The following is a 15,165-nucleotide window of genomic DNA, read 5'->3' as shown; positions in this document are numbered from 1 at the left end:
TGACATTTGAAGAAAATATGTAGGAAAAGGAGCAAAAAGTGTGTTTTGGAGAAAATTCAAGATGGCGGAAAATCTATCATGGCGCAAATGGGCGTGGCCTATATGGGGAGATGCGTCATGACCCAAGGAATCCAGGGAAAAAATATTTTTAATTTTCCGACCTACGGTTCAAGAGTTACAGGCCAAAACGTAAAGTGGGGTGTTATGGCGCCACCATGCGGCCAAATGACACAATTATTTTTTATTTAATCCTTGAAACCATTATGAACCTCCTCTCCAAGTCTTGAAACTCTAGCCCCTATGGTTTGCGAGAGACAAATAATTGAATGTGAGTTTTTGCGATTGCCATTATAAGTCAATGGGGAAAATTAATTCACTAATAAATTAATATCAATTAAACTATTGAACCTTTCTCTTAGCAAGTTACTAGCCCACTATTCCCGAGTAAGCCGGTCGATTTGACATATGGCGCGAGTGTGTGGTGGCAAAACTGTGGGACTAGTAGCGTGCCGAAGTCAGGCTACATACAGACACACACACACACAGACAGACACACAGACAGACAGACCCACAAAGCTACGTATAGGGAGCCTGTGTTTCACACAGCTCCAAAAATGGTTGCTATGGTAAACAGTTGGTTGCTAGGGTAAAAAAACATGGTTGCTATGGTAAACAGTTGGTTGCTAGGGTAAACAGTTGGTTGCTAGGGTAAAACCATGGTTGCTAAGGTGGTTGCTAACGTACAATAACAGACCAGCAACAACAGACTGTTGCCACAGCAACATACACAAAGGTTTGTGTACACATCACACTGCTGACATCAGATGTCATACTGATGTCAGCAGTGTGATGTCATACTGATGCGGAGATATGAGCAGGGCAAAGGTGTGACGTGTGACGTGACGGACGGCCGGTGGAGGTTTTGATACTAAACTGCGACCTTACGGTCGCAATAAACATTTTTCTTTTTCTCTAAGTGAAATAAAAGATTTAAACAGAAAATAAAAAACAGATCTCTTCTTCACGCAATCTCATCAACTTGAATGTACTGACATTTTTGAAGTGAAATAAAGAATGTCTTATCCCGAGAAATGAGGTAGTTTTCCTCTGGAGGAGAGGATGACTGAATATAGATTAAAGAACACAAGCTACATGGAACATTTTGCTGATTAGGATTTTTGCTAATCAGCAATGCATTTTTGTTTGTGTACATACTAAGAAACTATGTGAATGCATTTTAAGACAAATACATTTTCTGAAGTGTATTTCAGTGAAATCAGTAAAAGGTGAGCTTTTCCACACCACGGCATTGCAGCAGAGAAGGGTGTGGCCCCAACTGAAAGTGGAGGCTCTGTGTCTGCCTGCCACCGAGAGGAAGCTGTGTGGAGTCGCATGCTAGACACTCACAGTGCTAGGGAAATGAAACCAGGCCAGCCTGATGTGGCTTTAGATTAATTATTATTTAACTACGTGATACTGTAAGTTGTGCAATAATGTGCGCAGTAGCGCACAGGGTGATACAATATGTCATCATCCTGAGGAAGGAAAACTCATTGGTGCCAGCCTTAATCTAATAAAGGCTTACCACCACAATTGTCTTGGATTTGACTTCTCTTTGCATAGTGGTATTGTTATATAAAGTAACGTAAAAGCATAAAGTAAACCATTCAAATAATTTCACCTTATAGATTCACGATACATCATTAGCAGCAGAGAAAATAATATATATTTTTTTCCAAAGGGGAGCAGAAAAGTGGACTATTGGGGTAATCATGATGCAAACACAGAAACAGACTAGAAAAGTGCGCTCCTCAGAGGGCAGATCCACGCCATGCCGGGTTGCCAACCTAGAGCTTTGTCAGTCGTGGGTTGCAGCGAGGGGAAATAGAGTTTGTACAACAGACAATGCAACATTTTTAGTTTGTGGCACCCTGTATTGGCAGAAGTGAAAGTACTTTTGGAGGTGCGCTCTATAGAGGCCTCAACATGGGATTCCAATTTGGGGATGATTGGATTGGACGTTAACGATATGCAGTTTTGGTAAGAAATTGTCCCCGCTGGGGCCCCCACTGGCCTTGCAGTCCAGGCCTGTTTGACGGTCATAGTCACATGACAAACGAGAGCATTTATACCTAATTTGGTGAAAAATAATAATAATCATTTGTCTGCAACAATTTGTAGCATTTGTGAAGCGCTCTGTGAGTGCAAATGAAATCACTGGGAGCCAATCACAACAGATTATGAAAAATCTGATTGCTACATCTTGATCAGAATGTGACAGTAGTACCGATTTCTTTTTGGACAACAATCACAAAATATTTACTGTACGACCTTCGGTTCATGAGTTATTAGGCCAAAACGTGAGGCGTCTCGCTTCACAACAATCAATCGGCCCAGTGGCGTCCGAGATCAGCTGCGCATGGACTCACAGACAGACAGACAGACTCACAGACAGGCTGGTGGAGATAATGATACAGAACTCACTGCTGTCATAGATAGGCTCTGAGACCACAGGGTCCAGTCTGCGAGAGAAGCCCCCATCGCTGTCTGGCAGGAAGGCAGTGAACATAAGGCGCACAACGCTCAGGTCCATGTCTTTAGACTGGTGGGCTGCAGCACTGCTGATCAGGCTCCTCTGGTGCTCTGGGCAGAAATACAGACAGACAGTCAGGTCAACGCATGCACATATATACATGTACTGTATAGCAGTGGTCTTCAACAGCGGGTCCGGGACCACTAGGGGGTCCTCAGAGTTACAACAGGGTGTCCTCAGGGTGTAACAACTTGAACCCTAGTGTCCATATTCTGAGAACTATAGCCAAAAATAGTAGATCGGCCAAGAGGTTTGGTGTAGGGGAGAAAAGGAGCAGCCTAAGTACAGAGTAAAAGGTCAAGATTATTAGGTAATGACGGCTCAAGTGGTTAAATATCTGAAAACACAAATTGACATGAATCCAAAATACACTGATGATTGTGCTGTCAAACAATGCAACTATATGGAATCTATGAAAAGGTTGTGGGGGTCCCTGCTTCATCTCTTTCTCAACTAAGGCCTGAAAACCTTGGCCTGAAAACATTTAAGACCCCTGCTGTATATCCCACGTCTCTCACAAACACACAGAAACACACACACGCGCACACTCTCCACTGACCAGTGAGCTCCCTGGGAGCCCGGACTTCTCCCAGCATGTTGTCTATCTCCGGGTGGATGGAGACGCCACAGTTGTAGCCCATCCTGTAGGCTTCAGTCATCCTCTCCTCCAGGGTCTTACTCACATTCTTCTTGGTCACATGGAGGATTCCCAGGTTGGGAAAGCTGGGATAGAACAGATATGTGCAGTTTTATTGCCTTTGCAGACTATAGTGAGCTCTGGCGACACACTCAAGAATTGACCATACCTTTTAACGCATGGAAAATGCATTATTAAAGCTTAATTAACCAGGTGAGTTCGAAAATAAGGCAACTAGGTCTTCTCTTCATGACTGAAGTGGATCTGACGGATAAAGGAAGTGTGGGAAACTAAACATTGTGGGAACCTAAATGTAAAAGAAGATATACAGTAAATGAAGAATTTGGTAAATGGTCTGAAGTAATCATCCTACTAATAAAGGAGCAAACTCACGCTCTAACGCTCTAACGTTCTAACGCTCACGCTTATCTACGTTTATCTATTCACTCGCTTCAGCAACTGATCCCAAAGTTCACATGGTATTGGCCATTAGCATTATACCAACGGTGACGGAGCCCGAATTTCATTTCTCCCAAATTAAAGCTGTTTATTAGCGTTTTCTACTGTCTGTTGCCAGGGTTACGGTCCGTTCCTCCAGGCCATGGGATCTGTAGCCCCACACACACACACACACACACAGCTCCCTCTCTCACAGTTAGGAATGTGCATTCTCTCTCTCTCTCTCTCTCTCTCTCTCTCTCTCTCACGCTTTCACCAGGTGCGTTTGATGTGTGTCTCATCTTCCAACGGGTATGAAAAAAAATGTAAAATTATTTGTATCCATCGTAAATATACACTCCTCCATGAGCTGCTCCTTACATTATGATGCTCCCACATATTCTCACGCACGCACCAGTTACAGTAACTTTCCCCACAACCCACACTCTGCACATATTTTGGAGCACATATCGTCGAACGGGTAAGGTCTAGTGTCAAGTATACATGATTTGAACATGCACAGTGCATCGTTACCAGGACTAAATGTAGTTATGTACCCTTCAACTTCTTGTTTATGCCAATAATGACTAGCTAGTCACATGTTTTGAAGAAATGTGGGAGGCATCCATGACCAAACCATCTAAGCTGACTCCTTTCCAAGTGTAGGAGCAGTGGTTCTACTAAAGTGACTGAACTTCTCACCCTATCTCTAAGGGCCAGCCACCCGTTCGAACTCATTTCGGCCGATTGTGCCCACGACCTTATACTTTCGGTCATGACCCACACTTCATGACCATAGGTAAGAGTAGGAATGAAGATTGCTCGGTAGACAGAGAGCTTTGCCTTTCAGCTCAACTCTTTTTTTCTTGCGAACAGTGCGATTCGGCGACTGCAAAACCGCTCCTGCTGCTCTTATTCTCTGGCTGATCTCCTTCTCTGTCTTCCCCTTTCTCTCATTCGTGAACAAGACCCCGGGATACTTAAACTCCTTCACCTGGGGTAAAGTCTCATTCCCTACTTGGACTGCTAAATCCATCGGTTTCCTCATGTATACTTTACATTGTGTCCAGGCATTTTCCAAATTATTTTCATTTTTATATTTTGGATAAAATAACCAATTGAGTTGCCCACAATGTTATGTCCCCACTCTTCCGGCTACCAATCTAACAGGTGAGATTGATTAGGCCACATAGCTCAACCTAGATTAATCTGGTTGTATTTTGTCTATTCGACAAGGAAAGAGCTGGTGGACGACTTGATCTCCGCCTAGTGTCAATGTATAGTGGCTAGACCAGGAGAGAAAACGGCCACAGACAAATCTAAGCCTACAACTTTGAAAACAAATCATATCATCGTCCCAATATGAAGGACCATCTTAAAGTCTTTACAATGGTACTGCAATATGATATTATTTTAGTAAAACATGAAAACAAATCCTGCTTTTCACTTTTTGTTGTTAATAGATTTCATGGTAATTTATAGGGACAGAAAAGACGCCTCTAAGGAGAGGATAAAACAGGCCAAATAAACACTTAAAGTTTAAACAATTACCATTTGGTGGCTTAGAACACAGACCAAGCAGTGTTCAAATTCACCCTGAGTGAAATATTAGTATCTGGAAGAGAGCCAGTAAAGTAAAGTGACTCTATGCATCTGATGCACTGCCAAGAATGTGTGAGTGTGAATATGTATGTGTGTGTGTGTGTGTGTGTGTGTGTGTGTGTGTGTGTGTGTGTGTGTGTGTGTGTGTGTGTGTGTGTGTGTGTGCGTGCGTGCGTGCGTGCGTGCGTGCGTGCGTGCGTGCGTGCGTGCGTGCGTGCGTGCGTGCGTGCGTGCGTCACCCACCTCATAGTGGAGTCTTTGGCCTGTAGGTCGGTGATGCAGATACCCTTGTCACATTGTTTACCCACCAGGCTGTGGGCATGGAGGTGGGTAAGCGTTGAGCTGGCCGTTACCAGCTGAACCACCACTCGCGCCATTCCCTGGTAGTTAGAGATCTGGAACACACAACACATTTCATGTTAAGATTTATTTATTTTTAACTCAACAAATTAAGGACTCTTTTGTTCAGTTAATCCTCAATTTGAGAAAAGAGTGTTCTCCAACAAACAGTGAAAGGCACAGGACAGAATAGTTTCATCAGTATGCCACTGGCACCAATGGGCATGAATTTCAGTTTTGGCCCATGGATAACAGTTTACAGTTTGCCAACGGAAATGCCAGGGATTCAACACATTTAGGGTTTGGGAAATTGTCACATGCAAATTACTTGTTATGTGGTCCCAGACTCGAATGGGTTATAACCCAGGTTTCTGCAGTTACAGTGAGGCCATTATTATTATTATTATTATTATTATTACCCTTATTTTAATTTCATTAGGAGGAAGCATGACCACAGCAAATGTTCCCACTTAATAAGATAGTCACTCATGCTGTGAATGTGGTGAAAACCTTTACAAACTGTTTTATGTTTTAGAAGAAATGTATTCTGCGTTAGAGAAGTGGACCATTGGCTGAACTCTCAGTTCAGTCTCTATGCCACTTTCCAAAATTAGTGGCTCGTAGACACATTCTGAGCTCCAGTGTTGAGTGAGAAATTTCAAAAGACAGATTAAGATGACATGATGTTGTTTTATTGTCATTCAAGTTAATGTTCTCCTGTTCTATGGTGGTTAGTCATTGACTTTCTCTTGGCAGATATGACTCCTACCAACAGTCACGAAGGCAATATAGAGCTAGTATGCACGCTATACTGTATATACTGTACTAGGGGTGCTACGGTTCACGGTATAAAACCGAACCGTACGGTACGCACTGCACGGTTCAATACGCCTTTATGAACCGCGGTCTTTCGGTGTGCATCATGCACTAGATCTCCACTAACCAATAGCACTCAGCCTCACTAACAGTGCTGCACAAAACCCTGCCCTGCGAGTAAATAATGTCCAATCACCGTAGCCCTCACCCCCACCTACTCTGTAACAAGAGCCGACAATCACACACTCACAGCAGAGCGGAGTAGTTGAGTCCTCGCAGAGACGGAAAAACGAAACAGTCGAGAAACTGCATGGCAAGAGGCGGTAGGGAGGAGAGACCAAAGTTTATGGAAGCACCCGCTTCTTTTAAGTCAGCGGTGTGGGGACATTTCGGGTTCCCTGTTCAGTATGATGATAATGGAGAGAAAACAGTGGACCGAAACATTGTTGCACATCGTCCGTTACGCAAATGGAAACACTTCGAACATGAGCGATTATCTCAGCCGTCATCACCCAGACGTGTCGCTCTCAGAGCAGGACAGCACAGGTAACACCCACAAAAAATCAACTGTCCACCATAGCAGATGCTTTCAATGAGCCTTACAGAATGAACTCCCAAAAGCACAAGAAGATAACCCGTGCAGTGGGGATGTTCATGGCGAAAGACATGTAGCCATTTTCCGTGGTTGGGGATAAAGGCTTTATTCACCTAATGAAAATGATGGATCCACGTTACATTCTTCCCTGCCGTTCATATTTCACTGACACTGTAATCCCCGACCTCTATGAAACAACTCGCCAAAACATTGAGGATGATTTGTCTAAAGCACAAAGCCTCGCACTGACCACTGATGGGTGGACATCACGGGCAACAGAAAGTTTCCTCACTGTGACGTCCCACTATATGGTCGACTGGCAAATAAAATGTGTTGTTATTGTTTACATGTTATTTATTTTTTATACAACTGTATAATTTATAAAAAACAAAAAAATTATACAGTATAATTTAAAGAGGAGTTAAGGCTAAGAGGCACTGTCATAATTCAATTTGCTTAGAAGCAAAATGAAAAGAGATTTTTGGAAAGTCAAACTTCACATTCACTTTTTATGGAAAACACGCACCGAAACCGTACCGAAACCCCAAAACCGAGGTACGAACCGAACAGTGGGCTAAACGAACCGTGGCACCCCTAGTAAAGTATGAATACACTCATACCCATGTAAATGTATGTACAGTACATAACAAAATGATAAAAGACGCGAAACATTTTCTCAGAACTGCCATATTAAAAGCCTTTAAGCAATGTTTCTTCATGACAAAGAAGACTTACTTGGAGTTAGTCTATTGATTTATGTTTTGAGTTCCTGATTACGGTTTAATTTATTTGTGTGTAAGTGTGTCTACTGTATTGGATTGTACAATATGGGGTACCTCCATGTCAAATAATAAATAGGGGAAGGGGAAATACAATACACAGTATATTTTTTTAAACCTCGGGTCCTCTCGATCAGATCCTTGCGGGTAAATGCATTTTGGAATGGCCCGAACGGACCCGTGGCAATTAGACCCTACCCTACCCTGAACTGAACTGGCTCTGGCTCGGCTCGGTTCTCGGTTCGGGTGTCAGCTAATCGGGTCCTGAAAGACCCGTGCTACCCTCTAGCTGGAGATGCTGGTGCACGCCTGCAGGGGGGACCTTCTGATTAAAATCCCAGACAGCCTCTGCACCTCTCTAACCATTCAACTATAGACAATCATCTGAAAGCCTCTGGGGATACAAATCCAGTGTTTGTTGTGTATGTCATGCCATTGCAACGAATATATAATACACACTTCCTCAGTCTCTTACCTTGGCTTGAACACATGAATGTGACACTGTAAATAAAAACTGTAAAAACACTGTAAATACCAGGAAGGTACCCCTTCCTGGTAAGCTCAGCCAGTAAAGTGCTACAAGCAGGTTCCTGGAAACTGTACATGTGGCTTTCAGGTTAGGGTAAACCAATATCAGCAAATAATTCTCTCTGTTGCCCCATCTGCTGAGTCAGCCAAAATTAACCATAAACAAAAAATAACAATGGGCCTCATTCACGAAACTTGCGTACGATCAGATTTGAGGGCATGTAGGAGTGTTGTCCTGAGCAGTCTGATTCATCTGAATTTGTTCATTGGCATGCACAAAAGTCAAGTGAGCTCTGAGAATCTCTTATTCTGTATGTAAAACCAATGACATTAGTGCTAATTAGTAACAAAATGTTTAAATGACCAACAACTAATTGCTTGTTTTTAACTCAAACAGTGCCATCCGGCCACAAGGGGCGCTAGAGTGCCAGAAATGTATCCATAGACCTTCATTATAGCTTTCGTTGACCCTCCCCCAACTGGCTTGTGTTTTCACTCCAGTCAATGCTATGGAGGACGAGAGGAGGAAGCTAGCTGACACGTAGCCAAAATGCTAACCCATTTAGAAGCGCGATCTAAAGCTATTTCAGCCGCAAAAAACTTTCTCTTTGGGTCTGGGAACACAATCCGGAGAAAATCCTGTCTAAAGATGTGATTTATTATTGGAGTGGGCGGCGCGATGCGGCCGTTAGCGCGAATACGGCCCGTGGATGGCCGAGTCTAAGTCCCGGGCATGGATGGACGTCTAGACCGGGGCTTCGTTGAGGCCTCCGATAAAATAATTCATTTCATTAAAAAAGCCGAACATGTTCGGAATAGGCACACTGGACTACGTTCCGGAAGCGGCGCTGAACATTTGGTGAACATTGGGGGCTCAAAAATGTATTTTAAACCATTTTTAATGGAATATATCGTCGGACCATGTAAAATGGCTAGCTGGCTAGCGTAGGACGAGCCAGGACCACCCACGACTCTACAAGCAGCTCAGGGTAAGTCAATTAATAAAAAAAAAATGGTATTGGATTGAAATAAAGCCGAACATGTTCGGGATAGGCACAGAATGAGTTAAATAATTAAATAATTAATCAATACAAATTATATTTTTTAGGACGATTACATTCACTTTGGGATGGTAATGGTTAGGTTATACAAGTTTATTTTTAGATGGTTCAGGGACGGTGGTTAAAAAAAAAGTTAAGTCTGGAGCTCTAAATTGTAGACCAGGCAAACCGCTGGCCTAAAAAGCTCGATCCTCGAGCTGTAGTGTCAGATAAGCCTGACACATCATGTCTGGCTGTGTCTCTGGACCAGGGGCTGAGCTGAAACACAATGCTGTTTCCTGTTTGTGATGCCACTCAACAATTCCTTGTAATTACACGTGGGTGCATTGTCAAGGAAATTCCCAACAGACATCAAAACACATTCGGGTGGGGGTGAGAAGGTGTGATTGGGTGGGTGGAAGATGAAATACCTGTCTTCATGCAGGCTACTTTATTCTGTGATATTGCTGAGGCTGTGCTCTAGTTTCACTGTAAGGCGGTCTAGGACTAGCTAACGCATGAATTAGGAGTTGACAAAGTAGTGTTTTGAAGAAAAGGCACAATGGCGGAAAACCTAGACTGCTACAAATGGCCGGAGCTAATATGGGGAGTTGTGTCATGAGCCAAGGTATCCAGCTGGGAAAAAAAACTATTGTATGACCTAATGTTCAAGAGTTATATGCCAAAACATGATGCGGCCAGTTATAGCGATAACGGCCAGTGAGCCCAAATTCGAAAAATGGTTCACAACCGATTTGGCCTACTGGGAGTGTGCGGGCAAAATTTCACGCCAATCGGTCCAGCAGTGCCGGACATTAGCTGCTCACAGACAGACACACAGACGGACAGGAGGGAAAACATAGTATGGCCGTCCGTCCTGGCGGCCACACATTGACATGTGTAGGAAGATAAAAGATTGGAGAGAATGACTCAGTATTATCATCATGTTATCTTGAACAGAGCCAGCACACCTACTAGAGTTTTCAGTCATCACTCGGGGGTTTTCCCAGAGCCTGGTCTAAACATGGTATGAACTGTAGGATACATCCACATCTGTAATGAATGACTGCAGTGTGAGTGTGAGTGCATGTGTGTCTGTGTGAATGCGCACGTGAGTGCATGATTGTGCGTGTGAGAGAGGGTTATGTGGGGAGAAGCGTGAGGAAGAGAATTGGATTATGTGAAAGTTTGTGAGACACTGAGAAAGAGAAAACAAAAAGACAGAAAGGTAGAAAGACAGACAAGGGAAAGGAGGAGCAAACATAAATAAATAAAAGGTGGACAGAGAAGGGAAAGGAGTGAGTGTGTGTGTGTGTGTGTGTGTGTGTGTGTGTGTGTGTGTGTGTGTGTTTGAGAGGGAGAATGGAGGACAGACAGCGAGACTTGCCAGTTCTATTTGCAGACTTCCTGTGTAAAACACACAGATTACACACACACACACACACACACACACACACACACACACACACACACACACACACACACACACACACACACACACACACACACACACACACACACACACACACACACACACACACACACACAATGCTGTTTCAGCAATCCAGGCAAAACTTTCATCGCAACTCGCAGTAATGTGAAATGTCACGGTAACTGAACACCAACAAAGATGAGCGTTCCTAGGAGATTCCATAGCATCGAGGGAAATTCCTGCTTATGCTGGCTGCGTTGAAACATGCGGAATGTTTAACTTCATTCCAAAACATGTAACCTATCAAATTAACAGCATGCCAATGTTAAGAATCTGAATCTAATCGTCTACCCTAGTCTGCCTTTCTTTCATATAGAAAAGCGTTTTTAACTGGGGGGGGGGGGGGGGGGGGGCAACTAATGACTCAAAAGTGGGTTAGTACTAGAGCTGGGATCGGGCCCATTTTTTCTGTCCGCTAGGAACCCGTGTTTGTACGACCCGAATCGACGTCCGACCATTAATCATGAAATGCGTCCGACCCGCACCGAGGCCCGAACCTTATGTTTCCAACTCTTTTTCGCCTTGTTTCTTTTTCTTTGAGGAAGCCACTGATTTACACTCACTAGCAGTAAACTTGTTCTAGTGTGCACTGTGCAGTGCATGCAGCGTGCCTGCTTGTTACCCTTAATGTGAATATTAAGCCACACTGTGGCTTGTGAAAGTGTTTCAATAGTAGGCTACGTTGATTATTAAATAATACAAATAATAACGTCCGCTGCGCTGCGCTGCGCTGGACGTCTGACAGTGACTCGCTTCGCACTCATTCATTCTGCAAGTTTCTGCGCCTGGAAAATAGCAGATCTACAAGCTCACAACGCGTCACGGATGCGAGGCGTTGTGAGCTTGTAGATCAGCCACTTTTGTAAGGAACCCGCCACGATGAAGAAGTATAAAAAAGCCAGGATTTACTTGAGTGATGTGCAGTGTGTTGAACGGACGGACGGACGAGGCTGGCACAGTACACTGTGACTGCACACAACAACGCCGAAAAATAAACATCCAATGCAAGGGACAGTACTGGAAACACAAGCTAGGTCTAGGAGTTCCATTCAGCAGCACGCCACTCCCAATCAAACCACAACAACGCGTTTACCCTCAGCGTGGGACTTTTCTCCATGCACAGTTATGTCTCCGTTGCTGCAGCAGTGTTTAGCGCGAGCAGCACAGAGTGTGGAGTTGTATGCTGCGTGCATCATCAGAGAGAGTGCATGATGCATGTATGTCAAAGGTAGGCAGAGGCTATATCAACGATTATGTCCGACCCGAATCGACGTCCGACAATTAATTATGAAAATGCGTCCGGCCCGAGCCCGAGCCCGTCGGGCTTGGTCGGGTATCCCAGCTCTAGTTAGTACTGACAGAACTACTGATAAAGAGGACGTTTAGTAAAGGAATAAAAGGGTGCCTGATTAAATGTGGGGCCTGGTATGAAACCGAAGTGAGAGCCACTGATTTTTATAGCAGTTTTCCAAGTGCTAACACCTACCGACTCATTGGAGGCAATGTGAGGTTCAGTGTCTTGCACAAGGACACTTCGACATGTGGACAGGAGGAGCCGGATTCGAACCGCCGACCCACGGATCATTGGACGACCTACTATACCTCCTGAGCCACAGCCGCCAACTTTAGACCAACAAATCATTGAAACATTAAGATGCATCTAGTCGGGGTCACTACGCATGTACACTCTGCTTGCAATCTAAATTCATCCAAATTTACAAGGTGCCACATTCAACACATCAATCACGTTCGGTTCAACATGGTACTGCAGGTTGGTAAGCTTGGTCCATTCAAACCTCACCGCATTGCTGACAAAAGTAAAACCACGGTGGGATTTGAACTCATTCACTCACTCAAGCATGGGAACATGGACCTATAGTGAATTAACACTGAGCAACTGAGATCACTCGATCGCTCGAACACCTCACAGTTCATGTTTTAGCAAAGAACAAGACACGGAAACAAACACCACTGAAGGAGACCGAAGCCTTGTTAGAGCCGAGCAACAGTGTTAAAACATTACCTTGACTGTGGGATACATCTTCCTGTTCTTCTCACTGCTGGCTCCGGGCAAGCCACCGTGAGACGGACCCTCGCAGCCATAACGGAACCGGAACCCTCGCTGACAGAGGGACAGACAGACAGAAAGTAAGGCTTAATTCATACAAATTGAGCTTCAATACGTAAGCCCTATAGGGCATAGCAGTGGCGGCCATTTTGTGGTTCCACAGATCGAAAGCCCATCAATTTCTCCCATAAAGAATATAAAAATATTTATTTTAATTAGTTTAAGCCGGGAAGCAAGCCAATGCCCATCGACTGGTTGGTGCTGGGTTAAACAGGTTTCAGTTCACACAAGGATAGGATGATCCTGGTGAATCATGACTTGATTCGTTGTAAATTTGTCATTATATATGTTACAGTATGTTTGGGTAACTCAGGACGTTCATTGTAAGAGCGCTTGTTTTGTCGTTCACCACACACTAATCACCACCAGATGGCGACGACAGCCACTGCTCTGCCATTCACTAGTGAAGACGCTGACGTCACTCGTTTGCGACTCTCTTTCTTTATTTACTAGCCTAGCCTAGCCTAGCCTAGCTTAGCCATTAGCTCCATTGTAGTCACTTGGACAGGGCGTTTATCGTGGGCTTGCCCAGGCCTTACGGCCTGGGCATAAATATAACGATTGCATTCACCACGGCTTCGTAACTCGCGCGGCCGGCCTGGCCCGCTCTTCGCGGCCACTCGCGCCTGCGGCGCTCGGGGGCGAAGAGCAGGACCAAGGTCCGCTGGCCTTCGCGCCGCTTGCAATGTCGTGGACAATCGAGCGGCTCCGCCTGGAGGACGTTGTTGTGGCGACCGCTTGTTCCGCCCCGTGCGGCACCACGAGTGCTTCGTTTCTCGACCGTACTGTTTCTCTAACAAACAGTGACATATATATTCTTTACATTATACTATATTTATTAACACATTGGCCGCCATTGACGCGTATTTGATATCCAGCACTTTGCTCGATGGTCAAATGGTCTTTTCATTGTTTTATATCAACAGTCAACAGAATGAGCATATTGAATAAAAGTCAGTCAGTTTTTACATGCAATTATATCCTTACATCTCCTAGCGAGACTTCCGCATTGTGACTATGACGACGCCAGGAGAGTCATACCGACATTGTCATACAGTCACGCTGGATGGTCGGCAAAACTGTCGTAGTGGCTCTACACATGCACAAATGCGAAATATAGGACACCGGAGTGGTTCTGCCAACTGTTTGCGACAAAGCAGGAAGCCTTGTTTTTCAATAAAAATAGTTTTTTACCAATTGTGTGTCGGAGTGTCACTGGTTTGGTTAAACATGGCCGTACTTATCACGCGACGTTGATCCCTTCCCCTATTCGCTCATACAAGTGCATGACGTATGTGTAGACGGAAGAATGCTCAATAATGCTTCCCAGCCATCAAAAGGCGCTGTTGCAACCAACATTGTGGCAAACGAGGAAAAGCAGTGATACTTGTTCAAAACTATTTTTATTGAAAAATACGGACTAATACACAAGTAAGACTCCCTAATCGGGAGATAAGCGACTGTCAGGTCACATACACAAACTTTAGAAGATAATGGTAGCCAATCAGGAGGGAATATGGGAAATGGGACAGATCCATGTTGATGACATGACTTTAGAGATACTGTGTATCACTTTGTGTGATTTTAGGGCAAAATCACACATCTGTGAAGTGTGATTAATCTGTAGTCCAAAAATGTGTTTTGCAAGAATCGGCCTCATGGTGGCGCTAGAAGAGGGGCATGAGAGAAAGGAGGGGTATAGGTTGTGGTTTGGCAGCCAAGGAGTGTGTGTGCAAAGTTTGGTATGGATAGGGGAAACGGTGGCGGAGATATGAGTAGGGCAAAAGTGTGACGTGACGGACAGACTGACTGACAGACGGACTGACTGACAGCCGGTGGAGGTTTTGATAGTAACAGCAACCTGACAGTCGCAATTAAACAAGGCTTCCTCCTTAGTCGCAAACTGGTGTGACTGTATTACAATGTCAGAAGACTCTCCTGGCGTCGTCATAGTCACAATGCGGAAGTCTCACTAGGAGATGTCTTAATGTATGGCTAATGCAATTAATAGCGATTAGTTACATAAATATTTAAATTGATTGATATTTGATAGCTAAGCATTTTTTATTTTATTTTCATAATTTACTTCAACAGAAGTGGGTGGGTTTACTGTATGTATCAGTGCATGTTATGCAATAGTTGCAGGAAAATCCAACAGGTCTGAACAAGATGTTTTTC

At 44.2% G+C, this 15,165-nt stretch overlaps 1 protein-coding gene across 2 annotated transcripts in view; it reads right to left on the bottom strand.

Moving 5' to 3' along the window:
* The window catches only part of nfkb1 (nuclear factor of kappa light polypeptide gene enhancer in B-cells 1), a 46,033-nt gene that overhangs the window by 24,181 nt on the left and 6,687 nt on the right, over window positions 1–15,165 (bottom strand). For both annotated transcript variants that reach the window (XM_080746252.1, XM_080746253.1), the window contains exons 5-8: window positions 12,883–12,981; window positions 5,514–5,665; window positions 3,153–3,316; window positions 2,485–2,643 (exon numbers count right to left, since the gene is read on the bottom strand). In XM_080746252.1, the coding sequence (XP_080602378.1) occupies window positions 2,485–2,643; window positions 3,153–3,316; window positions 5,514–5,665; window positions 12,883–12,981 (574 nt within the window). The remainder of the gene's footprint in view (window positions 1–2,484; window positions 2,644–3,152; window positions 3,317–5,513; window positions 5,666–12,882; window positions 12,982–15,165) is intronic.

This window comes from Nannobrachium achirus, assembly GCF_963921795.1.
Source record: "Nannobrachium achirus genome assembly, chromosome: 17".
Classification (NCBI taxonomy): Eukaryota; Metazoa; Chordata; class Actinopteri; order Myctophiformes; family Myctophidae; genus Nannobrachium; species Nannobrachium achirus.
The sequence above is the reverse complement of the archived record's forward strand: the minus strand, read 5'-3'. Positions and strand labels throughout refer to the sequence as shown.